The sequence below is a fragment of the Salmo salar genome, chromosome ssa20, assembly GCF_905237065.1.
Source record: "Salmo salar chromosome ssa20, Ssal_v3.1, whole genome shotgun sequence".
In the NCBI taxonomy this organism is placed as follows: Eukaryota; Metazoa; Chordata; class Actinopteri; order Salmoniformes; family Salmonidae; genus Salmo; species Salmo salar.
Genome location: NC_059461.1, coordinates 33,594,326 through 33,620,979, shown reverse-complemented (window position 1 = coordinate 33,620,979; position 26,654 = coordinate 33,594,326). Strand labels below are relative to the sequence as shown.

The following is a 26,654-nucleotide window of genomic DNA, read 5'->3' as shown; positions in this document are numbered from 1 at the left end:
ATTCAAACTGAATTGCTCCGTTTCACTTCCCGATTTCAATGAAACTGAACATTTCAGTTTGGTTCCAAGCTAATTCAAAGCCTCCAAAACCAAGCACAGTGAAACACCATGTACCATCCGCTAACCTTTCCTACAGTCACTGCTGGTTTCTCTCAGTAAAGGTCCTTTGTGGGCAGACGCCAGTGGTAGAGGAGCAGTCAATGCAATTTAAAGCCCTGCTTGTAATAATCCCCTGGGCTCTGTGGAGCTCTCTCTCTACCTGGCCAGGATCTAACTCTGCCTTTGCCTCTGGGAGATTACACTAGCCTAAGGCGATCAGTGGATGTGTGTGGGCAATGACTCACTCTGGACCCATGGGATATGTGTAACCTACAGGCCTAGCTAGCATCCTCACAGTGGTTGAATTGAATGCATGTAGGCCTACGTTATCAGTGAGCGGAATGGCAAAATAACTACAAGAATGTTAAGTAAATCTCTTGTGTAAGTGGTTTTTCACCATACACCCAATTCCGCCAACATCCCTGCCTGCCAACAATGTTGTGTTCTGAATTCCCATTATGCCCATGTATTGCCTCACCATCAAATTATTAGTACTTTCCTTTACAATACAGAATGAATGGAATGTATCTTGCTGAAATATTAGCCTTCCCATTGACCTTGTCTCAAACATAGTATTTATTTTGTAAGGAATAAGTGACAAATTATAGAATTCTCTAAAATGGCGCACTCTACGCATAGCTGGGCCCTGTTAATTTTCTTGTTTCTCTCCTAGTGATTCCCACAGTCTCCGATAATGCATGAATGCCCTGCTCTCTCTCCTGTGAAAAATCATTAGTGTTTGCTTTGTTTCTGGGCCAGTGTCGTCGACTCTTGGGGAACAAGTGTCACTGCAACCAGCTTTTGCATCATGAGCCTTTGATGTACGGAGGTTGACACAATTAGGTCAATTTGCTTTATTTGTTCTTAAAGAAATCCACCTGCCTCTGAACAAGGTTAATGGGATTGGGAGCCGCTGGCAAGATACAATTATTGCGGAGGTCATCATAGTTCAGTGGCCTAATCTCTCTTGTGTAACTGTGCACCACGAATAAACGCCTCTCAGTGGAACTATTTAATCCTCAACATTTGACCTGTGACACCGGCATGACAACCAATACGTCTCAGGTAGTTGGCTTCGAAAAGGGACGTGGGTGAAACAACAAACATGCGTGTTCTGTGTGTCTAATTGATAATGAGCGAGTAATGGCGATGCACCACTTAGAATTTTATTTTTTATTTTTTTTATTTCACCTTTATTTAACCAGGTAGGCTAGTTGAGAACAAGTTCTCATTTTCAACTGCGACCTGGCCAAGATAAAGCAAAGCAGTGTGACACAAACAACAACACAGAGTTACACATGGAATAAACAAACATACAGTCAATAACTCAATAATGCACATTATTATCTGGGAACAGTGTGTACCAGTAGAATTTTGAACAGGATGCAATTATAAATTGTAGACTACATGGAATATTCTAGGTTGACCGTTTTACTTGACTGGATATTGCTGTTAGGCCTATCTCAGGTTAGATACTGTTACAACTATATGTTACATTATAGGCCCACACATTTTGTATACATAAATTGAGCCCACATGTCTCGTTGAGCCAGCACAAGAAGTAAGTGTGGATAGAAATGGCCTACAGTTTTTAACGGCCCCGGCGAAATTCAATATAGGCTACTTCTACAAACTACAGAATGTTTACTTTGATACCAGGTTTAGTGTCACTACTGTATACCAAAACAATATCACAGCATGGTCATTTTTTTGCCAAAATGTTTCATGTTTTCGCTCTCAATCACACTTTTTAATAGAACATCCAATTTTGTTGTTCACAACAATGCTTAAACCACATCAGGAGACCACTTTTGAGGTCTGGGAAAAATCAAACTAATTTAGATTTTTGTTGTTATGTGTAGTTACCCTTTAGTTCAAGAGTGCATACAAACTCAAATCAGTCACAAAGGGCCCACAGGTGGCTCTGTGCAATTCCACCTCTCGCCCAAATCCACATCTATGGCAGCTTCTGCTGCCTCAGCACACTAATATAGGGAAGCCAAAAGGGGAGGGAAAAACTCAGCGTGCGTGCAAGGCTAGCGGATGATTCATGGGACAGTAGCTGAACAGTAATGTGAAGTCACTAAGTCATGCACTGTTGCCTTGCTAAATAAGTGACAGTTGTGCAGTGGTAGTAAAAAGTCACCAGAAATGAATGTCAAATGTAGCATTAGCAACAACAGTGATTAAGTCTGTTAGTGTGGTGAGTGGCACATTAAGTCCCATTTGTAATTGGATAACTACTGAAAATGCCAGTAAGTTGTACTGGTGCTAGCTCAGCATAGGCCTAGGTTTCATCAAGTACTAGACTGCACTAGGTTATTTAATTTCAAGTTTTTGTAGAAATGCTTATGTTTATATTCCTATTCGCTGAGTTCCTTTTTCCTATGTGTGCTGTCTGACAGGTTCCCCCCCCCAAATCTTCCGTATCTTTCTATCTCTTTTGGAGATTCTCTGTTTGAAGGCTTGCTGGCAGGCTCCACTACCTCGACGGAAACAGGGAGACTGCAGCATAGCCAGGGGATTAATACACCAGATGTCACTGGCATCAGGAATCAATTCAAGGCTATACGCCAATACATGCTCTTAATGAGCTACTGTTGGTCCAGTCTCTGGAATGGAGAACTGGTCAGTGTGAGGGGGCATTTCTGTAGCCAAGGACTTGGCATAGCCTAATCATTAACGTCATTGTCCAAACGTTGGTCTGATTGGGAAGTGAATTCTGTGGCCAAACACTTGTCGTAGTAATTTATGTTGTCAATGTTAGTTTGATGTCTGAGAGAGCTGCCACTGGATTTGGCTCTAGAAGGCTGTTAGAAGGCAGGATACTTTTAAGGGTCACACACATCGCACCGAATATGGATCTCCCGTTCATCTACCGATTGTTCAGTGCACTGTTGACTGCTGACATTTTTGTGCAATCCTACATGTTTTCACTTGGTTCGCAAGTAGTCTTGGCAGGCAAAGGCTATTGGTGTGTTCGAGCCCTTATTCCGTATCCAGCCATCCACTGCACTGGATCAATCTGATACAGCATCTCCCGCTGGCCTTAGCCTCAGCCCGCTGGCCGTAGCCTCAGCCTCTTGCTGACATGGTCCTTTTGGACCTCTGAAGGTAGACTTTTTGTCGCTGATGCATTATGGATTTGATGTGACGTTTGCAGTGGTGTGGTGCCTGGAAAACCCCATCTCTTAGTGATCCATGTAAACTGCAGCAGTCCAAGGTGGGTGGAGAAAGTCAGCAGGGGTTGTAATGTTATTGCGGTAAGGTAATCGAGGTACATGGAGAGGTATGGGCTGCATCCCAAATGACACTATATTCCCTATGTAGTGCACTACTTCTGACCACAGTCTTATGTGCCCTGGCCTAAAGTCGTGCACTATGTAGGGAATAAGGTTCCATTTGGGATGCATCCATGGTGTTGGATAGTGACAGCACAGCAGCTTTCTTCTGCTGCTGCAGCTGATGGGGAACTGGGGTGCGGAACTTTACTGTGTCCTGAGGGGAGGAATAGTGCACACCCAGACAATCAGGAAACATGCAACCTCAGTCAGGAGCTCAGTTAGGTCTGCTACACGGCACGGCATGGCATTTCTCTCACACTTATTCACTCATGGGTGCAGAATGCAGCCTGGCAAAAGAGCACACAGTCTGCTTCCTAAATGGCACCCTATTCCCTTCATAATGCACCACTTTTATATGGGCCCTGGTCAAACGTAGTGCATTATATAGGAAATATGGGTGCCATTAGGGCCACAGACACAAAGTCCCAGGGCTCAGTCTCTTCGATTAAGGACATGAGACCTGGAGAACATCAATATATCAAGATGGATACCACCACTAGGTTATTGTGTTAAAGAACATTACCTTAAGTGGTCTACCATGGTCTCCCTCGTAACTCTATTTTTTTCTCTTTTCCCCTCAGGCTAATTTTGGCTGCAAACAGAGATGAGTTCTACAACAGGCCAACCAAAGCTGCAGACTTTTGGGTGAGCAACAGTGAAATCCTCAGCGGTAAGTATCTGCACTTAATGTTGAAGTGACAGAAAAACATTGGTGACAGAAATCATTCTGGAGAGGACTCCACTCTGTTTCCCCTTCTCTCTCTCTCTCTCTGAGAGCCTTTTTTTCCCACCACAACCCATTTCAGCTCAGCTGGAATGCCTTCATGAGCCAGATATTGGATTCCATGTCAACAAACCAATTCTGAGAGGAATTTAATGTGTCCCAAGGAATCATTCCATTCTTTATTAAGAGCATAGCCCTACTACGGCAAATTGACTGGGAGAACAAATACATCTCCTTGAGTTAAAACTGTTTAAAAAAACAAACAGGGTGGAAGGCTAAGAAGTCAAATTAGAATGAGGGTCCTGTCATGGAGCAAGGGCTTTGCTTCTTCTGTTTGAGTGATTCCTTTCATTTCCTCACAACAGACTAGGAAGTTGTTTTGTTCAACAGGCTCTTTTTAGTATTTTCACATTTTCTGAGTGAAGTCTAGAGTGGCAGAGTAATTGAGGTTTGTGAGGGATTAGGGTATAGGATTGGTTTGAAAATTAGGGCCTAAAAGGGTCAGGTTTTATGTTGGCTTGGGATTGAGTCCTAAAAATTGTATTAGTTTTATTCAAGGTTAGTTACTCACTGATAAGTCTTTTGAAATTCACTGACTTGTCTCTTCCGATTGCCTTTGAGTCACCTTGTACCGTACAGGCGCAAGGGCATTCCTGGACCCTGCAGTAAACTACCTTTAATTGACTGATGTCTCCCGGTCAGATACACAATACAGCCCAGCTAGGAAATCAATCATCCTTCATCCCGTCTACCGGCCGGTTGGCAAAAGAAACACAGAGCAATGCCCTTAGTTGTTCATCCGTCTCCTTTCCCTCTAATCGGGGATGTCAGACTCCAGTAGCCGCCGTTTAATTGATGGATGCTTTTATGTGGCGTGGCAGAAATGAATAAGTGTGGCCGGTGAGGCTCTTATGTGGTGCTGGGGTGAAGGGACAGCGGTAGGCCTCTGATCTGATGTGGAGGGACGGCGGTAGGGCTCTGATCTGGCGTGGAGGGACGGCGGTAGGGCTCTGATCTGGTGTGGAGGGACGGCGGTAGGGCTCTGATCTGGTGTGGAGGGACGGCGGTAGGGCTTTGATCTGGTGTGGAGGGACGGTGGTAGGGCTCTGATCTGGTGTGGAGGGACGGCGGTAGGGCTCTGATCTGGCATGGAGGGACGGCGGTAGGGCTTTGATCTGGCGTGGAGGGACGGCGGTAGGGCTCTGATCTGGCGTGGAGGGACGGCGATGGGGCTCTGATCTGGGGGTGGAGGGACGGCGATGGGGCTCTGATCTCGGGGTGGAGGGACAGCAGTGGGGCTCTGATCTGGTGGTGGCGGGATGGCGGTAGGAATCTGGGGGTGGAGGGACGGCCGTAGGGCTCTGATCTGGGGGTGGAGGGATGGCCATAGGGCTCTGATCTGGGGGTGGAGGGACGGTGGTAGGGCTCTGATCTGGTTCGAGGGGTGGAGGGACGGCGGTAGGCCTCTGATCTGGTGTGGAGGGACGGCGGTAGGCCTCTGATCTGGTGTGGAGGGACGGCGGTAGGGCTCTGATCTGGTGTGGAGGGACGGCGGTAGGGCTCTGATCTGGTGTGGAGGGACGGCGGTAGGCCTCTGATCTGGTGTGGAGGGACGGCGGTAGGCCTCTGATCTGGTGTGGAGGGACGGCGGTAGGGCTCTGATGGAGGGTGATGGATTATGCTGCATGTGGATGTTTGTCCACACAACCATCTCAGCCTTATCTTACAGTTACAACATACGAGGGTATGTTTGGCAGCATGAGTGAAGGAGGCTCTGTTGCAAATGTAATGATGCTCATTGCCTATTTAATTCATATTTTGCCTCATCGGGAAAGGAGAACTGAGTGAATTCAGAATACTTTTTCAGGAACAGCACACGCATAGTGGCACCGACTGTCTTAATGTTTGTCTGCTTTAACCCAACTCTAGGGGAGTTTTTAATTTCACCTTTATTTAACCAGGTAGGCCAGTTGAGAACAACTTCTCATTTACAACTGCGACTTGGCCAAGATAAAGCAAAGCAGTGCAACAAAAACAAGTTACACACAAACAAACCTACAGTCAAAAGCACATTAGAAAAATCTATATACAGTGTGTGCAAATGTAGAAGAGTAGGGAGGTAAGGTAATAAATAGGCCATAGAGGCGAAATAATTACAATTTAGCATTAACACTGGAGTGATAGATGTGCAGATGATGATGTGCAAGTAGAGATACTGGGGTGCAAAAGAGCAAGAGGATAAATAACAATGGGGATGAGGTAGTTGTGTGTGCTATTTACAGATTGGCTGTGTACAGGTACAGTGATCGGTAAGCTGCTCTGACAGCTGATGCTTAAAGTTACAGAGGAAGATATAAGACTCCAGCTTCAGTGATTTTTGCAATTCGTTCCAGTCATTGGCAGCAGAGAACTGGAAGGAAATGTGGCCAAAGGAAGTGTTGGCTTTGGGGATGACCAGTGAAATATACCTGCTGGAGCGCGTGATACGGGTGGGTGTTGCTTTGGTGACCAGTGAGCTGAGATAAGGCGGAGCTTTACCTAGCAAAGACTTATAGATGACCTGGAGCCAGTGGGTTTGGCGACGAATATGTAGTGAGGGCCAGCCAACGAGAGCATCCAGGTCGCAGTGGTGGGTAGTATATGGGCCTTTGGTGACAAAACGGATGGCACTGTGATAGACTACATTCAATTTGCTGAGTAGAGTGTTGGAGGCTATTTTGTAAATGACAACGCCGAAGTCAAGGATCGGTAGGATAGTCAGTTTTACGAGGGTATGTTTGACAGCATGAGTGAAGGAGGCTTTGTTGCAAAATAGGAAGCCGATTCTAGATTTAATTTTGGATCTGAGATGCTTATTTTGAGTCTGGAAGGAGAGTTTACAGTCTAACCAAACACCTAGGTATTTGTAGTTGTCCACATATTCTAAGTCAGAACCATCCAGAGTAGTGATGCTAGTCGGGCGGGTGGGTGCGGGCAACAATCGGTTGAAGATGTATAGATGCCAGATGTATACAGAATGGTGTCGTCTGCATAGAGGTGGATCAGAGAATCACCAGCAGCAAGAGTGACATCATTGATATACAGAGAAAAGGGTCGGCCCGAGAATTGAACCCTGTGGCACCCCCATAGAGACTGCCAGAGGTCCGGACAACAGGCCCTCCGATTTGACACACTGAACTCTATCTGAGAAGTAGTTGGTGAACCAGGCGAGGCAGTCATTTGAGAAACCAAGGCTATTGAGTCTGCCGATAAGAATGCGTTTTTTGACCGAGTCGAAAGCCTTGGCCAGGTTGATGAAGACGGCTGCACAGTGCTGTTTTTTATCGATGACGGTTATGATATAATTTAGGACCTTGAGTGTGTCTGAGGTGCACCCAACCAGATTGCATAGCGGAAAAGGTACGGTGGGATTCGAAATGGTCGGTGATCTGTTTAACTTGGCTTTCGAAGATTTTAGAAAGGCAGGGCAGGATGGATATAGGTCTATAACAGTTTGGGTCTAGAGTGTCTCCCCCTTTGAAGAGGGGGATGACCGCGGCAGCTTTCCAATCTTTGGAGATCTCAGACGATACGAAAGAGAGGTTGAACAGGCTAGTAATAGGGGTTACAACATTTTGGCGGATAATTTCAGAAGAGAGGGTCCAGATTTTCTAGCACAGCTGATTTGTAGGGATCCAGATTTTGCAGCTCTTTCACAACATCAGCTGTCTGGATTTGAGTGAAGGAGAAGCAGGGGGGCTTGGGCAAGTTGCTGTAGGGGGTGCTGAGCTGTGGGCCGGGGTTGGGGTAGGCAGGTGAAAAGCATGGCCAGCCATAGACAAATGCTTATTGAAATGATCTAGTATCGTAGATTTATCGGTGGTGACAGTGTTTCCTAGCCTCAGTGCAGTGGGCAGTTGGGAGGAGGAGTAAACTCTGGGATTCCTCCAGCTCCCTCTCTACCCATCCCCAGGGGCGACAGGCCATGGCTGGGTTTCTCTGTTCCCTGGCTGTCTCAGTGGACCCATATTGATCATGTGGAAGTGTAGACTTACACTACATGACCAAAAGTATGTGGACACCTGCTCGTCGAACGTCTAATTCCGAAATCACGGGCATTAATATGGAGTTGGTCCCTTTTGCTGCTATAACAGCCTCCACTCTTCTGTGAAGGCTTTCCACTAGATGTTGGAACATTGCTGCGGGGACTTGCTTCCATTCAGCCACAAGCATTAGTGAGGTCGGGCACTGATGTTGGGAAATTAGGCCTGGCTCGCAGCCGGCGTTCCAATTCATCCCAAAGGTGTTCGATGGGGTTGAGATCAGGGCTTTTTGCAGCCAGCTAAGTTCTTCCACACCGATCTCGACAAACCATTTCTCTATGGACCTCGCTTTGTGCAGAGGGGCATTGTCATGCTGAAACATGAAAGGGCCTTCCCCAAACTGTTACTACAAAGTTGGAAGCACAGAATTGTCTGGAATGTCATTGTATGCTGAAGCGCTAAGATTTCCCTTCACTAGAACTAAGGGGCCTAGCCCAAACCATGAAAAACAACCCAAGACCATTATTCCTCCTCCACCAAACTTTACAGTTGGCACTATGCTTTGGGGCAGGTAGTGTTTTCCTAGCATCTGCTAAAACCAGATTCGTCCGTCAGACTGCCAGATGGAGAAACGTGATTCATCACTCCAGAGAACGAGTTTCCAGAGTCCAACGAGCTTTACACCACTCCAGCCGATGCTTGGCATGGCACATGGTGATCTTAGGCTTGTGTGTGGCAGCTCGGCCATGGAAACCCATTTCATGAAGCTCCCAATAGACAGTTCTTGTGCTGACATTGCTTCCAGAGGCAGTTTTGAACTCGGTAGAAAGTATTGCAACCGAGGACAGACTAGTTTTACACACTTCAGCACTCGGTGGTCCCGTTCTGTGAGCTTGTGTGGCCTACCATTTTGTGGCTGAGCTGTTGTTGCTCCTAGACATTTCAGCTTCACAATAACAGCACTTACAGTTGACCGGGGCAGCTCTAGCAGGGCAGAACTGAGTTGTTGGAAAGGTGGCATCCTATGATGGTGCCACATTGAAAGTCACTGAGCTCTTCAGTAAGTTCATTGTTTGCCAATGTTTGTCTATGGAGATTGCATGGTTGTGTGCTCAATTTTATACACCTGTCAGCAATGGGTGTGGCTGAAATAGCCGAATCCACAAATTTTAATGGTTGTCCACATACTTTTGTATGTATGTGTATCATCCTGCCTCTGCACTTAGTTACCTTCTCTCTCATAGAAACACACATCTCTGAGAGAAGTGATTTGTAGTCGTAAGTGACATTTTAGGTCAAGATTAACAGCCTGTGTCGTATGGCTCTTTGCCTCTCTCTAAGTTTATTCAAGTTCTTGTACAGTGCAATACAAGGTCAAAACGGCAAGAGTCTAGCAAATCACACCAGCTGTAGTAAAACAATCCATATTTCTCTTAACGCTGTACTGATTTACTTATTCCCTGTGTAAGGGTATCACCTCAATCCACGTCCAGACAAATAGAATGTATGAGTAATCTATTCAGCGTTTTCAGAGTTCTGTGCTCTACATTCTAATGATCTGCCAGGCTCACATGATAATGAATGCAAGGCAGAGGCCTCTGTCTTTGTCTCTGTCTGTCTGCTTATCAGAAACCCACTGCTCAGCCTTAACCTGATTTTAAATTAAATTAAGTACAAAATCACCTCTGCTTTGAATGCTGTTTTTTTTTTGGCACTCCATAGTTATGATATTTATTTTTTGACCACTTGGAGAGAAGTCAAACTAAGCAATCAGTGATGGCTTGGAGGAGTGTGAAACATTTGTTCTTGATTTGCTTCTTCTAGAATTAAGAAATGATTATAAGCAAACTATATTCGCCTCATTTGAGTAAAGACCTGCAGCATTATTGTCAGCAGTACGTGAACGCCATTATTGATTCACAGTGCATTCAGAAAGTATTCAGACCCCATCCCTTTTTCTACATTTTAAGTTACAGCCTTATGCTAAAATTGATTAAATCATTTTTCTCCGCATCAAGTTACACACAATATCACATAATGACAAAGCGAAAACATTTATTTAATTTTTATAAATGTATAAAAAATAAACTTAAATACCTTATTTACATAAGTATTCAGATCCTTTGCTATGAGACTTGAAGTTGCGCTCAGGTGCATCCTGTTTCCATTGGTCATCCTTGATGTTTCTACAACTTGATTGGAGTCTACCTGTGGTAAATTTAATTGATTGGACATGACTTGAATAGGCACACACCTGTCTATATAAGATCCCACAGTTGACAGTGCATATCAGAGCAAAAACCAAGCCATGAGGTCGAAGGAATTGTCCGCAGAGCTCCGAGACAGGATTGTGTCGAGGCACAGATCTGGAGAAGGGTACGAAAACATTTCTGCTGCATTGAAGGTCCCCAAGAACACAGTGGTCTCCATCATTCTTAATTGGAAGAAGTTTGGAACCATCAAGACCCTGCCCAGCCAAACTGAGCAATCGGGGGAAAAGGGCATTGGTCAGGGAGATGACCAAGAACCCGATGGTTACTCTGACAGAGCTCTAGAGTTCCTCTGTGGAGATGGGAGAACTTTCCAGAAGGACAACCATCTTCACAGCACTCCACCAATCAGGCCTTTAGGGTAGAGTGGCCAGACGGAAGCCATTCCTCAGTAAAAGGCACATGACAGCCCGCTTTGAGTTTGCCAAAAGGTATGAATACTTCTGTAAATGTGATATTTCAAAAAAACAGTTTTTGCTTTGTCATTATGGGATAATGTGTGTAGATTGGTGAGGGGGAAAAAACTGTAATCCATTTTAGAATAAGGCTGTAGCGTAACAAAATGTGGGAAAAGTCAAGGGGTCTGAGTAGTTTCCGAATGCACTGTAGCATTCAATCTCACTAGTCAGTTACACCTGTTGTTCTATTTTCAGTCACGGAGGTGTTAAAATGTGAAGGTTAATGTGGGAGTTATGTGATAACGTGGAGTGTGATGTGGTTGTCTTGTGTTGTCAGGGCTAGACCTGGAGGAGGGGAAGGAAGGCGGGTCATGGCTGGGGATCAACAAGAGGGGCAAGCTGGCCGCACTGACCAATTACCTGGAGGGAAGGCCCAATCCAGACGCACAAGGAAGAGGTGAGGACCAATCAGGAAGAGAATAATGTCCACTGAACAGTTTGATATGTGCATGCATCTTTAACAGACAGTCGTGTTTTAATATTTCATTCCTAATAAAGCCTTTGTTCCTAGAAAGCCGACGCTAACGTGAAACTGGTATGGTCAACTGCCTTTTTTAAGGATTCATTCACTAGCATTAGCACCACAATAAGTGAATAGTAGTGTCAGTGTGTTCTCCAGTAGCCAGCTGTTCCTCACTACAGATGCTCAGCCCCCTGAGGGAAACACCTCTTAGTGTAATAGCAGCTTTCTAATTAGTTTATTTTCTTTAAGGCCAGATGTCAGGTGTTTTCCTGACACTTAACCGATGTAGTGCAGTTCCCCCCTATTCGCTAGCAGCCTGTCCTTCTAACACCCAACAAATCAAATAAACGTTTATTGGTTGAGTACACCGTTTAGCAGATGTTGTAGTGGGTGCAGTGAAATGCTTATGTTACTAGCTCCTAACAATGTAGTAAAATGTCAAACAAGTACACAAATAAATATATATATATATATATATATTTTTTTTTTTTTTTTTAAAGTACAGAACAAAACAAGAACGTCTGGGCGACTCCAATTAACAGCCCAAATAGCACTGTAATAGTAATCCAAATGCAATCTATAAGTATCTACACCAGAAGAATTTACACAAGATATACTAAAAGATATGTGCAGCAGTAGATATAATCGGAGTGAGCCATGTCAAGAATCCAGTATATATTAAATATGCGGTGTGTATAAACAGTGTAACTATGTAATTACAGATACAGTAGCAGAGATATTAGAATGAGCTATGTTGGGAATACAGTATTTAAATACTCAGTGTGATACAGGAAGTGTCCAGTGGTTCAATGTCTCTATGACGTGGGACGGCAGCATTGGATTGTGAGTATGAGGTGTGTGTGTGTGTCATAGCTTGTGGTTTTTGTGTGAGTGAGTGTGCATCACCTAATAGACGGCTAGTGATGGCTAGCCGCAATGCCACTAGAGATCCTGGTTCGAGTCCAGCCTCTGTCGCAGCCGGCCGCGACCGGGAGACCCTTAGGGCGGCGCACAATTGGCCCAGTGTTGTCCGGGTTAAGGGAGGGTTTGGCCGGCAGGGATGTCCCTGTCCCATCGCTCACCTGCGATTCCTGTGGCGCCCGGGCGCAGTGCACGCTGATACGGTCGCCAGGTGCACAGTGTTTCCTCCGACACATTGGTGTGACTGGCTTCTGGGTTAAGGGGGCATTGTGTCAAGAAGCTGTGTGGCTTAGTTGGGTTGTGTTTTGGAGGACGCACGGCTCTCAACCTTCACCTCTCCCAAGTCCGTACTGGAGTTGCAGCGATGAGACAAGACTGTAACTACCAATTGGATACCACGAAATTGGGGAGAAAAGAGTTAAAACATTAATTAAAACTGTCTGATGGCCTGGCAATAGAAGCAATTGTTTTGTCTCTCGGTCTTGGCACTGATGCACCTGTACTGACTCCGTAAATAGACAGTAGCCGAGTAAAGTCAATGGCTCGGTTGACTGAGGACCTTAATGATCTTCTTGGCTTTCCTTTAACACCGAGTGCTGTAGATGTCATAGAGAACAGGCAGCAAGCCCCCGGTGATGCGTTAGGCTGACCGCACCACAGTGCTAAATAACGTGGAAACAGATCTCAGATGTCACCCAGTCCAAGACCTATGTTACATATTTTACCTCGAATGTCCTCATCTTAACTGCATCACATTTTGCTTAATAACCAGTGTTGTGAAGATTAATTAGGATGGTATGACTAAATCTGTGTGTTGTTACAAAACCAACTAGGCAGCCTACTGATAAGTCTGCTCTTGCTATGTGTAGGGGTCCTGGGCTTGCCTGACTGGTCTGCAACCTCTCTGAATGTGTGCATTTAGTGTGAAAAGTAAGAATAATGTTGATTCTTTGTGTTGAAGGGTTCTTGGTGTCTAACTTCCTGACGGATCAGAGCCAGGACAGCTACTCCTACCTGAAGAGGGTGTCATCTGAGAGACATCTCTACAACGGCTTCAACCTCCTCACAGCTGAGTTCAAGTGAGTCAAGGGTTTGGGCAGACTGATCAAAACTAGAGAACATGGGATGGGTTGATGAATATTTTTGCTGAGGTTTGGCCTTACCAATCAATGCCCACTTCCTTATAGGACTCTGATCGACAATGCTGTCTCAATTATTTCATTTCCTAAGGTACAGCCAAGATATGCAATTCGAGCTCTAGCCCAAGGCACATAGTTCTCAGAGGATTTTCCACCTAGCCTGTCAGACGTTAACGTGTAGCTATTTCTAAACTGTTATACCTGTCTATTCCTTTCCAAACCTCCATGACATGTCTAGGGCTAGGAGTGGATTTGACACTGGGTATAATAAGTCTCTGTACACGTGTTCTCTCTGAATAAATGGCATAAGCTATAGCCGCCCACTCTCTCACACTCTCTCACACACACACACACACACACACACACACACACACACACACACACACACACATACACACACAAAGTTTTATCAGTCTCCCTATCTTCACACACAGAATAAATCTTGAGCTGAAGGGACCATCATTAGAATTCTGAGAGAACACATGTTAATTTTTTTTCTTTACCAGCCTGACTTATGAGGGTGAGTCAAAAGCTCTGAGATTTTAGAAAAAGGGAAACCAGACAATATTAAAAGTAGCTAACTTTGTCCCCTCCCTCTGTTTTCTCTCTGCAGCAGACAGGCGTGATTTAATTTGATGGACTTGCTTCGTAGACTAGAGAAAAAACCTAACTGGAACCTGCTGAAACTAAGACAGCTGTCATGAACGGGGATTTATAGACATGCCATTGGCATGGCAACCGGGTTCTAGGTCTCATTTTGGAGGTCAGGGGGTTTAGGAACAACTTTTCCCACTTCCTGCTGGGGGATGCAGAGTTCTCCCTGTAGACAAGGGGTCCTGCGCCATATATCCTGCTAACATGGCCTAGGGCAGGAACGGCACGGAATGAGAGCAACTCTCCCCTTTAATCCCCCTCCTCCGTTGTTTTCAGGTATTGTTCTTTTCTCTCCACCTATAAGCTTCTCTCCATTCTCTAAATGCATTGCGCTTATTATAGTAGGTAGATCTCAGCAGGTTTTGTTGTGTCGTAACAGAAAAGCTATTCAGGAATGCAAATTACCTCATTAAGACCAGGAGTTACGGTGCCTTCGGAAAGTATTCAGACCCCTTGACTTTCTCGACATTTTGTTCGATTACAGCCTTATTCAAAATGTATTAAATTGTTTTTTTCCCTCATCAATCTACACACAATACCCCATAATAACAAAGCAAAAAAAGTTCAACCCAAAATAACTGAAATAGCACATTTACATAATTATTCAGACCCTTTACTCAGTACTTTGTTAAAGCAACTTTGGCAGTGATTACAGCCTCGAGTCTTGGGTATGACGCTACAAGCTTGGCACACCTGTATTTGGGGTGTTTCTCCCATTCTCAGGTTGAATGGGGAGCGTTGCAGCTATTTTCAAGTCTCTCCAGAGATGTTCGTTCGGGTTCAAGTCCGGGCTCTGGCTGGGCCACTCAAGGACATTGAGGCTTGTCCCGAAGCCACTCCTGCGTTGTCTTGGCTGTGTCCTTGGGTCGTTGTCCTGTTGGAAGGTTAACCTTTCCCCCAGTCTGAGGTCCTGAGTGCTCTGGAGCAGGTGTCCATCAATGATCTCTCTGCGCTCTGTTCATCTTTGCCTCAATCCAGACTAGTCTCCCAGTCCCTGCCGCTGAAAACATCCCCACAGCATGATGCTTCCACCACCATGCTTCACCGTAGGGATGGTGCCTGGTTTCCTCCAGGCATGATGCTTGGCATTCAGGCCAAATAGTTCAATCTTGGTTTCATCAGACCAGAGAATCTTGTTTCATGGTCTGAGAGTCTTTAGGTGCTTTTGGCAAACTCCAAGATGGTGGTCATGTGCCTTTTACTGAGGAGTGGCTTACCTCTGGTCACTCTACCATAAAGGCCTGATTGGTAGAGTGCTGCAGAGATGGTTGTCCTTCTGGAAGGTTTCTTCCATCTCCACAGAGGAACTCTAGAGCTCTGTCAGTGACCATCAGGTTCTTGGTCACCTCCCTGACCAAGGCCCTTCTCCCCTGATTGCTCAGCTTGGCCTGGCGGCCAGCTCTAGGAAGAGTCTCTTGGTGGTTCCAAACTTCTTCCATTTAAGAATGATGGAGGCCACTGTGTTCTTGGGGACCTTCAATGCTGCAGACATTTTTTGGTACCCTTCTCCAGATCTGTGCCTCGACACAATCCTGTCTCGGCTCTCTTCAGACAATTCCTTTTACCTCATGGCTTGGTTTTTGCTCTGACATGCACTGTCAACTGTGGGACCTTATATAGACAGGTGTGTGCCTATTCAAGTCATGCCCAATCAATTAAATTTACCACAGGTGGAATCCAATCAAGTTGTAGAAACATCTCAAGGATGATCAATGGGAACAGGATGCACCTGAGCTCAATTTCGAGTCCCATAGCAAAGGGTCTGAATACTTATGTAAATAAGGTTTTTCTGTTTTTTTTATTTTTAATATAATTTGCAAAAACCTGTCATTATGGCGTATTGTGTGTAGATTGCTGAGCATTTTTTTTATTCAATCCATTTTAGAATAACGCTGTAATGTAACAATGTGGAAAAAGTCAAGGGGTCTGAATACTTTCCAAAGGCACTGTTTGTCCATGTTTGGCTGCTGACCCTGCGGTAAGAGACTTAACCAAAGGAGACATCACTGCCACTATAAATGTACATGCACTTACACACACACACACACACACGAGATGAGATGTCAGCTGAGAGAGAGCAACAAGCAATATGTGTTTATTTGATGATGCATGGTCTGGCCCAGTCAGTCATCTGGGTCTGAAATCACTCCATCCCTCTGTCTGCCTGGGCCTATGGAGCCTCCTGTAGACCCACAACTAGATGTATGGATGCTGACAGATGGGACACCACGGTACGCAATGCCATAATAAAACAGACAAGGGATGGCAGCTGCTGTGACTGTCATGTATTTGTTTGTAGACCTTTTTAATAAAGGCTCATTATAGAGCTATTAGTTTCCCCCCTCTGCACAGTGAAACAGCAGTGATGTGTGTTGGTTAGAGACAACCCAGAGGAAATACTGTCTGTCTGTGGCTGCTCTTTTTCTGAAACGATAGATGCGTCTTGTCTCTTGCATACAGAGAAGGTACTATATTACAATCAGTGGATTTGTCATCCATCCTTAACCAATGACGTGACGATTTATGATTTGGGGGTGAATGGCGATGTGGGACAAGATGTGTGGCGGACATTTTAAACATCATCTCTATATCTTCCTCTTGTATAATGTTTATACTCATCGTCATGGGGATGCACTAATAGGAAAGGCTTATACTTGTATATTTATCACCCAACTGAATAAAAATGTTAATCTCTCAACTTCAAATCTGTATTGGCATGATTTATATTACACCTTCCCTTAATTATGTTGCTTGTAAAACCAATATTGCCTTGATTAATAATCCATAGCTCTGTCGATTGGTTTGCATTCTTTCAAATGACTTGATTTCTTTGCATGCATTTGTTTCCTCTCTGACTGAGCCTTGGCGGAACTAAAGAAGTATATTTCAAATGTATCAATGTTTTTTTCAACTTTTTATCTCAATTGCCCTCAATTTAATGTTGTTAGCACTGACCCTGAAGAAGGCACATTGATGCCGAAATGTTGGTGTTTTTTTACCTAGTACTGGGAGGTTATATTTATGGAGTGTGCGACTCTTTGTTTTTATAGCACTGACAGCCAAGCAGCTGTCATATTTATTCATTCAAGACTGTGGTGGTAGAAGATTATCCCTTTATTCAGGAGCAAAGACTCCGTCAGACTCTTAACTGTCATCTCATGACATCCCACAATGCAATTCCAGCGTTCCTGAGCCTTCCTAATAACCAGCCGAATTCAGAATACATTTAAAGTATACAGTGAGGGAAAAAAGTATTTGATCCCCTGCTGATTTTGTACGTTTGCCCACTGACAAAGAAATGATCAGTCTATAATTTTAATGGTAGGTTTATTTGAACATTGAGCGACAGAATAACAACAAGAAAATCCTGAAAAACGCATGTCAAAAATGTTATAAAATGATTTGCATTTTAATGAGGGAAATAAGTATTTGACCCCCTCTCAATCAGAAAGATTTCTGGCTCCCAGGTGTCTTTTATACAGGTAACGAGCTGAGATTAGGAGCACACTCTTAAAGGGAGCGCTCCTAATCTCAGTTTGTTACCTGTATAAAAGACACCTGTCCATAGAAGCAATCAATCAATCAGATTCCAAACTCTCCACCATGGCCAAGACCAAAGAGCTCTCCAAGGATGCCAGGGACAAGATTGTAGACCTACACAAGGCTGGAATGGGCTACAAGACCATCGCCAAGCAGCTTGGTGAGAAGGTGACAACAGTTGGTGCGTTTATTCGCAAATGGAAGAAACACAAAAGAACTGTCAATCTCCCTCGGCCTGGGGCTCCATGCAAGATCTCACCTCGTGGAGTTGCAATGATCATGAGAACGGTGAGGAATCAGCCCAGAACTACACGGGAGGAATCTTGTCAATGATCTCAAGGCAGCTGGGACCATAGTCACCAAGAAAACAATTGGTAACACACTGCGCCGTGAAGGACTGAAATACTGCAGCGCCCGCAAGGTCCCCCTGCTCAAGAAAGCACATATACATGCCCGTCTGAAGTTTGCCAATGAACATCTGAATGATTCAGAGGACAACTGGGTGAAAGTGTTGTTTTCAGATGAGACCAAAATAGAGCTCTTTGGCATCAACTCAACTCGCCGTGTTTGGAGGAGGAGAAATGCTGCCTATGACCCCAAGAATACCATCCCCACCGTCAAACATGGAGGTGGAAACATTATGCTTTGGGGGTGTTTTTCTGCTAAGGGGACAGGACAACTTCACCGCATCAAAGGGACGATGGACGGGGCCATGTACCGTCAAATCTTGGGTGAGAACCTCCTTCCCTCAGCCAGGGCATTGAAAATGGGTCGTGGATGGGTATTCCAGCATGACAATGACCCAAAACACACGGCCAAGGCAACAAAGGAGTGGCTCAAGAAGAAGCACATTAAGGTCCTGGAGTGGCCTAGCCAGTCTCCAGACCTTAATCCCATAGAAAATCTGTGGAGGGAGCTGAAGGTTTGAGTTGCCAAACGTCAGCCTCGAAACCTTAATGACTTGGAGAAGATCTGCAAAGAGGAGTGGGACAAAATCCCTCCTGAGATGTGTGCAAACCTGGTGGCCAACTACAAGAAACGTCTGACCTCTGTGATTGCCAACAAGGGTTTTGCCACCAAGTACTAAGTCATGTTTTGCAGAGGGGTCAAATACTTATTTCCCTCATTAAAATGCAAATCATTTTCTAACATTTTTGACATGTGTTTTTCTGGATTTTTTGTTGTCGTTATTCTGTCTCTCACTGTTCAAATAAACCTACCATTAAAATGATAGACTGATCATTTCTTTGTAAGTGGGCAAACGTACAAAATCAGCAGGGGATCAAATACTTTTTTCCCTCACTGTACATTCTCCAACACTTTTTAGAAATTGGGTTGTTGGTGTGGTTCTTTCCTTAACACAGCTGAAGTTGACTGGCTTTTCTTTGTTCACAGAGGAACTAGGTATGGCTGTTCACAGAGTAACTAGGACGTGACGGTCAGATCAGATGTTGCTATGGGTGGTCTTGCTGTTGGGATTAGAGCTGCTTTCTTTCTGTTGGGATTAGAGCTGCTGGCTAAACAGTCAGATGTTTAGCTCTGTGGCTCAACTTGCATCATGAAATGCATAAAACTGCATCAGAGAAATTGTCTACCCTTGGACTTGCCAAGATACCTCCCACCCCCGACCCCACTGATGGTTATAAATGCCCATTCAACCAATGTCAAAAACATCAGCAAGCTCGGCACAGCAGCAAGGAGCAAAATAAGGCACTACTTAAACACTTCCGAATAATGGACTGCATTCTATTTAAAAACATATACTATCCTGCATGGGGATTATCATTCTGGCCAGCTAGATCTTCAAAGTGCTGTTTCTAAAGCTTCACAGAGAACTTTCTCTTCCCGTTGGTTTGTTCACACTGCCCAGTGCTAGCTTCCACCTCCCATGGTTTCCTCATCTCAGCTCAAATCTCCATGCAGCAGAAATGATGAGGTTTTGATATCCACACACACTGGCAAGAATATCAGAAATACTTCTTTCCATTGTGCTTTTGGGTGAGACTATTAAGCTTAGACCTCAATGTGTTCAAACAGTATGTGAGTGTTTGTCTGGGTTGGGACCGAGAGTAATCTTCACAAATAGCTCCATCTCTCCTCAGCCCAATGAGCCCAAAGCACCATTTGGCCACCTCTCTGTAGGTTTGCAGTTTTATATACATATCAAGAGAGGGGTTATTTGTGAAGAAGAGTATAAAAACCGAGTCAACAAGGAAGGAAGCTACAAGACGATAATATGCAACAAAGTAACACATTTTTTTCTGTCATTACTGTAGTTACCAGCAGTTACATTGCCAAAAGTTTTTGTATCATTCTGGTTTGGCTTTAATCAGCTAGACTTTGATATCGTTTGGTTTGAAGATGGGTAATGTTAAAATGGCTTTCATCATTTTCCCACAGCCGTTTTACTAGCACACTGACTTACCGGCCTTTTTAAAATTCCTCTGCCCTAGGACATTTACACCAGATGAGAAATGGTAACACAAACAGATACCCTTTGCAAAGGAGCAAGGTCTACTCTTTTCCCGGCTTAATTGCTTATTGCGGCATAAACAAATTTACAAGCTCGGACAGGCTAATTAGCTTCTAATTAATTGGAAGGGATACGTATTTAGCAGACAGCGGAGCCCCTCATGTCAGATATTTGATTTTGTCAGTCCCTCTGTCCGTGGCAATTTGTAGATGTTATTATCAAACAAGTCTCAATCTCATGCTGGGAGAGTAATCTTCTCTCTTCTCATATAGCTCTTTAGAAGAAGCGCAGCTCAGGGATGGAAACAGGAAACAGTTAAGACTTTGATGTATTTAACTTTTGACCCTGGCCACTGACTCCACAGATCAGCGCCATAGCAGGTATCTGGATATGTTCTAGTCTGGAGGTTAGATATTGATGCAGTGTTGCACCAGTCTACACATTTGACTGATGATGCTACTGATGGCTGTCAAACAACTGACAAGGCAATTAATTCACTTTCAACACTTGTTTTGGTTGTGATTCATTCATTCATTTTCCTGTACTGCAGTTGAAAAGACTTTAATGTCGGAGAGGCGTTCCAAATAGAAGTAGGATCTCTTTTTCAGCCAGGGCAGGAGAGATGTTAACAGACTCAAGGTCTAGTTAGACTGGAGGACGATTTGCAACGACCTACTGTTTAATTTATTTTTGTATTTTTTTAAATCACCTCATCTGCTTGCCATCTAATGCTACAATTTACCATTGTCTAGTTTTTATTTGGCATTTCAATTGCCTTTACAAATGCAGTGGCTCCATTAATCGCTGCTAAGCAAAGCTGAGCAGGAAATCATAGCAAATTGTATAAAGGATGACCCTCACAATTAAACAGAACTTTAATCAGTCGCCAACTTGCATGTGTAATTTCCTCTCATGGTGTCCAATGCAGGGCCAAAGAAGACACTATGTGTTACTATGGAAACAGAGGCAACACCGAACCCATCCATCTAAATCCAGGTCTGCATTTCTTTCATGTGGAATATCTTTTGCATTAATATACGTGTGTGTGTGTGTGTGTGTGTGTGTGTGTGTGTGTGTGTGTGTGTGTGTGTGTGTGTGTGTGTGTAATTATACTATATTATATCATTGCACCATACAAGCATGCAGGATTTTGACTATGAGCCTATGCCTCTGTATGTGAGTGCATGTTTTGGGGGATAACATGCACGTTTTGTAGGAGTCTCTGTTCTCTAGCAATGCTGTGTGTCTGCTCCAGCAGGAATCTATGGTTTGAGTAACTCCCTGTTGGAGACCCCGTGGAGGAAGCTGCAGCATGGGAAGAGACTGTTCACCAGTGTAGTGAACCAGCCCTTGCCCTGTGACGGTCTGGTCCAGGACCTGCTCAACGTCCTCAACAACGAGGAGCTGTGAGTTTACCACACACTCTCTATCAATAATACAGTTAATGTAACACAGTAAATTCTTCATCAATACCTGTACATGCACACTCAAAACACTACACATGAAGACACACACCTGCACAATGTGCAGTTCAGTTTACATTTTGAAGCAGTCAATATGACATGGCATAATCTACATTAAAACATATACCTACAGTACCAGTCAAAAGTTTGGACACGCCTACTCATTCAATTTTTTTTTTTTTTTTAAACTATTTTCTACATTGTAGAATAATAGTGAAGACATCAAAACTATGAAATAACACATGGAATCATGTCGTAATCAAAAAATATAATATATCATATTTGAGATTCTTCAAAGTAGCCACCCTTTGCCTTGATGACAGCTTTGCGCACTCTTGGCATTCTCTCAACCAGTTTCATGAGGTAGTCACCTGGAATGCATTTCAATTAACAGGTGTTCATTTGTGGAATTTCTTTCCTTCTTAATGTGTTTGAGCCTATCAGTTGTGTTGTGACAAGGTAGGGGGGGTACCTTGGGCTCCCGAGTAGTGCAGCGGCCTAAGGCACTGCATCTCAGTGCTAGAGGCATCACTACAGACTCTGGTTTGATTCCAGGCTATATCACAATTGGCCCAGCGTCGTTAGGGTTTGGCCGGGGTAGGCCGTCATTGTAAATAAGAATTTGTTCTTAACTGACTTGCTTAGATAAATAAACGTTAAATAAAAAAATAAAAAATACAGAAGATAGCCCTATTTGGTAAAAGACCAAGTCCATATTATGGCAAGAACAGCTCAAATATACAAAGAGAAACAACAGTTCATCATTACTTAAAGATATTTTGAAACTTTGAAAGTTTCTTCAAGTGCAGTTGCAAAACCATCAAGCGCTGATGAAACTGGCTCTCATGAGGACCGCCACAGGAAAGGAAGACACAGAGTTACCTCTGCTGCAGAGGATAAGTTCATTAGAGTTAACTGCACCTCTGATTGCAGCCCAAGTAAATGCTTCATAGAGTTCAAGTAACAGACACATCTCAAAATCAACTGTTCAGAGGAGACTGAGTGAATCTGGCTTTCAACCACTACTAAAGGACACTAATAAGAAGAGACTTGACTTGGGCCAAGTCTTTGTGAGACGCAGAGTAGGTGAACGGATGATCTCCGCATGTGTGGTTCCCACCGTGAAGCATGGAGGAGGTGGTGTGGGGGTGCTTTGCTGGTGACACTGTCTGTGATTTATGTAGAATTCAAGGCACGCTCAACCAGCATGGCTACCACAGCATTTTGCAGCGATACGCCGCCCCATCTGGTTTGTGTTTAGAGGGACTATCATTTGTTTTTCAACAGGACATTGACCCAAAACACTCCCCCAGGCTGTGTAAGGGCTATTTAACCAAGAAGAAGAGGGATGGAGTGCTGCATCAGATGACCTGGCCTCCACAATCCCCCAATCTCAACCCAATTAAGATGGTTTGGGGTGAGTTGGACCGCAGAGTGAAGGAAAAGCAGCCAACAAGTGCTCAGCATATGTGGGAACTCCTTCAAGACTGTTGTGAAAGCATTCCAGGTGAAGCTGGTTGAGAGAATGCCAAGAGTGTGCAAAGCTGTCATCAAGGCAAAGGGTGGCTACTTTGAAGAATCACAAATATAAAATATATTTGGATTTGTTTAACACTTTTTTTGGTTACTACATGATTCCATATGTGTAATTTCATAGTTTTGATGTCTTCACTCTTATTCTACAATGTAGAAAATAGTAAAAATAAAGAAAAACCCTTGAATGAGTATGTGTGTCCAAACCTTTGACTGGTACTATACATACTCACTATCACTCGTAAGATATTTGGGAGTAACTTACAAGGACATGTAAATGTGTCTAAGGATAACACTTCTTCACATTTACTAAGGCTATAAATATGCTTACTCATTATTGGTTTGCGAGTACCACAGGTGGACATTCAACATGGCTACATGGGGATCAAACGTGAACACTACTTAACTAAGAGAACATGTAGTCCTGCACACATTACATGAATGTGCAATTAGGAAAATAGTACACTGCTGTTGTTGGAATCTTGCGCTTTTATGTTGAATTAATTGCAAAGCTTTTAATCAGTTAACTTTTGCTCTCCACAGACTACACTTACCTTACTCTTTTATAGGTTTATCAGCTCCACAATGTGCATTATGTAGTGCTGAAATGTATGTCCTATTATATAAATCGTTTTTGAAACTTTCAGTTCAGTAGAAACGTTCTGTTTTTCTCCATGCACCTGGTAACACTGAAGTTGGGTAAATAGTTGTACTTTTTCCAATTGGTTCCAATCCAAAACTCTTAAGTCAGGAGGTTTGAGGGAGAAGTTGAGAACTGTGTCTTTTCTGAAGGTACGCCCCTTTCTGTTCCAAATCTCTGTGACAGTCTGAGGAGGTTTGAGTGAGAACGGTTTCTGTTTTTATTCTTTAGGAACACTCCTGACCCGGCTCAGGAGAGCCAGGGTGAAGGGTACAGCAGCCCCATGCTGCGGGTCCTGTCCTCCGTGTGTGTTCGATCCCCGCATTATGGCACAAGGTCAGAGTCCTCCCAGTCCATGACACCAATTAGCTAGGCCAGACTCCTAGAGATACAATATAATACCAGAGTGTCTTTTGTGATAAACCTTGCCAATGTTCAACCTAGTGTTCTTATTTAATTCTGTGGTCCCAGTCCCACCAATTGGCTCTCCCATTTGTCATGCGGTGCCTGCCATCAGAGGTGAGGGCTGTGCTTGTGGGGTTTAAAAGCAGGGACATATTCATAGGGCACCAAGGAAAATGAAAACAATTGGTTCTTATTTGACAAATCCATGGTCGTCTTCATTAGTGCGCACCGTAGCAAACGGCAGACGTTTTGCAACAAATTATTTTCTTATTGGACAAATCCAGTTAGTACCTCTCTGTTTCAGTCCGTTTAGCTCTGTTGCTGCATAATAATTACGCACCATACATCATACAGCCCCTCGTGCATATAATCTCATCTATAACCAGCATGCCCCTGGCCTCCAGTCTAGTGTGATAATGAAAGGTGATTATGGAGCTCTTCCCCAGCATCACAATATGCGTTTTCCCCGTATTTAACATGCATACGCCCCTGATCTCGTTTCACCCCTCTATTTATCTGATGTTTTGTGTCTCTGCCGTTTTCAGGACCAATACCATTATCCTCATAGACTCATCAGGGAATGTCACCTTCACAGAGCGCACCATGCTCAACTGTGACATCAGCCAATGGAGCACAAGCTCTTTCCAGTTCAAACTTAAGGACTGAAGATGGCTATATGGGAATTACACTGTGCCTTTCTGCATCCATCCTCCCACAGCAAGCTCTGGCTACACCGAAGTGGAATAAACATTTTCCTTTTTCCATTTAAAATGGTGGTGGGAGAGAGTGAAATTATGGCACTTGTTTGGAAAGAGTTTGATTTGCATTTGTCAAGTAGTTGTCTTTGGAAAATATATTTTAGCATGGCTTAGACATACAAATGTGTGAATTTATCAAATCATACATTATGGGTGTTATTTCATCTTAAATTATATCAAAGAACTTGCTATTCTCATTAAAATATTTTGATTTGTGTACTTAAAAAGTGGTTTTATTGCCAAAGGACAAATGTAATATAACAAACTAAAAGACATTTTTTACATTTGACATTGCATCTATTTACTCAGCACTGGATTGCTGAGGAAGACGAGAACTAAAAGGTTGATAAGTAATTTCTGGCTTCGTGCCTCAGACTGCCATCTTCTAGGCGACTTGGTTTGTATCTCAAGAGTGTAAAATGGTAACACTCATAGAAGCAGCCATCACCATCCGTATAAAAAACTGTAAAAATGACAGTTTTGATTTCCTAAATGTTCATCTCAGGTGTTATAACCTTCATTTACATTTACATTTAAGTCATTTAGCAGACGCTCTTATCCAGAGCGACTTACAAATAGGTGCATTCACCTTATGATATCCAGTGGAACAACCACTTTACAATAGTGCATCTAAATCTTTTAGGGGGGGGGGGGGTTAGAAGGATTACTTTATCCTATCCTAGGTATTCCTTAAAGAGGTGGGGTTTCAGGTGTCTCCGGAAGGTGGTGATTGACTCCGCTGTCCTGGCGTCGTGAGGGAGCTTGTTCCACCATTGGGGTGCCAGAGCAGCGAACAGTTTTGACTGGGCTGAGCGGGAACTGTGCTTCCTCAGAGGTAGGGGGGCCAGCAGGCCAGAGGTGGATGAACGCAGTGCCCTTGTTTGGGTGTAGGGCCTGATCAGAGCCTTTCCTTTGACATAATTATGAAGGCATATTACGACAGCCTGCCTTGTACTATAATAATTATCATTGCACCAGATTTTGACCCAGGTTTGCTAGTTACAAGTAAAACACAGAGGAAAGCACTTGAAATGTTTTTTCTAAATGGTAAGCAAAGTGTTTTTTCTTTTTATATTTTCTGCCTTGTTCCACATACTGCATAGGAGAACAGATTGCCTTGCTGTGAAATAACTGAAAGGATTCCTTTTGTCACTCACACCTTCAGTGTTCTGTGTTTTTTTTCCACTTTTTCTCCATGTATAACAGTCCGTTACTCTCACAAATTGTAATGACCGTTTCAAATGTTGTGTGTTGATGTGTACCATTGAGGATCCCAGTGGTTTTATGTAACTGACCTCAGGTATCCATAGAAGTATAGAAACCCCTGTTTATCATGTCACTGTTGTCTTGATATAAATTGTGAATAAAGGACTTTTTCATCTGTATTATAAACTCAATCTATATTGCAAATGTATAGTATTCTTTCAAGAATATATCTAATCAGCCAATTTTATTAGACAATCACAAGCTTATTAAAGCTTGTGGGGCTCCCGAGTGGTGCAGCGGTCAAAGGCACTGCATCTCAGTGCAAGAGGTGTCACTGCAGTCCCTGGTTCAAATCCAGGCTGCGTCACATCCAGCTGTGATTGGGAGTCCCAGCGTCGTCCTGGGTTGGCCGTCATTGTAAATAAGAATTTGTTCTTAACTGAATTGCCTAGTTAAATAAAGGTAAAAAATAATAATATATACATAAAAAAAGCAATGTTTATGTATGGTTGGTAGCTGAATAAGCTGTGGTCATTGCAATT

General features: G+C 43.7%; 1 protein-coding gene across 4 annotated transcripts in view; it reads left to right on the top strand.

Annotated features, from left to right (window-relative positions):
• The window catches only part of LOC106580470 (transport and Golgi organization protein 2 homolog), a 28,684-nt gene extending 2,393 nt beyond the window's left edge, over positions 1-26,291 (top strand). For 3 of the 4 annotated variants that reach the window (XM_045703239.1, XM_014161581.2, XM_014161586.2), the window contains exons 3-9: positions 4,025-4,113; positions 11,195-11,314; positions 13,263-13,380; positions 21,036-21,103; positions 21,363-21,513; positions 23,975-24,079; positions 24,694-26,291. In XM_045703239.1, the coding sequence (XP_045559195.1) occupies positions 4,025-4,113; positions 11,195-11,314; positions 13,263-13,380; positions 21,036-21,103; positions 21,363-21,513; positions 23,975-24,079; positions 24,694-24,814 (772 nt within the window). In that variant the 3' untranslated portion in view covers positions 24,815-26,291. The remainder of the gene's footprint in view (positions 1-4,024; positions 4,114-11,194; positions 11,315-13,262; positions 13,381-21,035; positions 21,104-21,362; positions 21,514-23,974; positions 24,080-24,693) is intronic. The other variant, XM_014161582.2, reaches the window with a different exon arrangement.
• Positions 26,292-26,654: the final 363 nt, after the last annotated feature.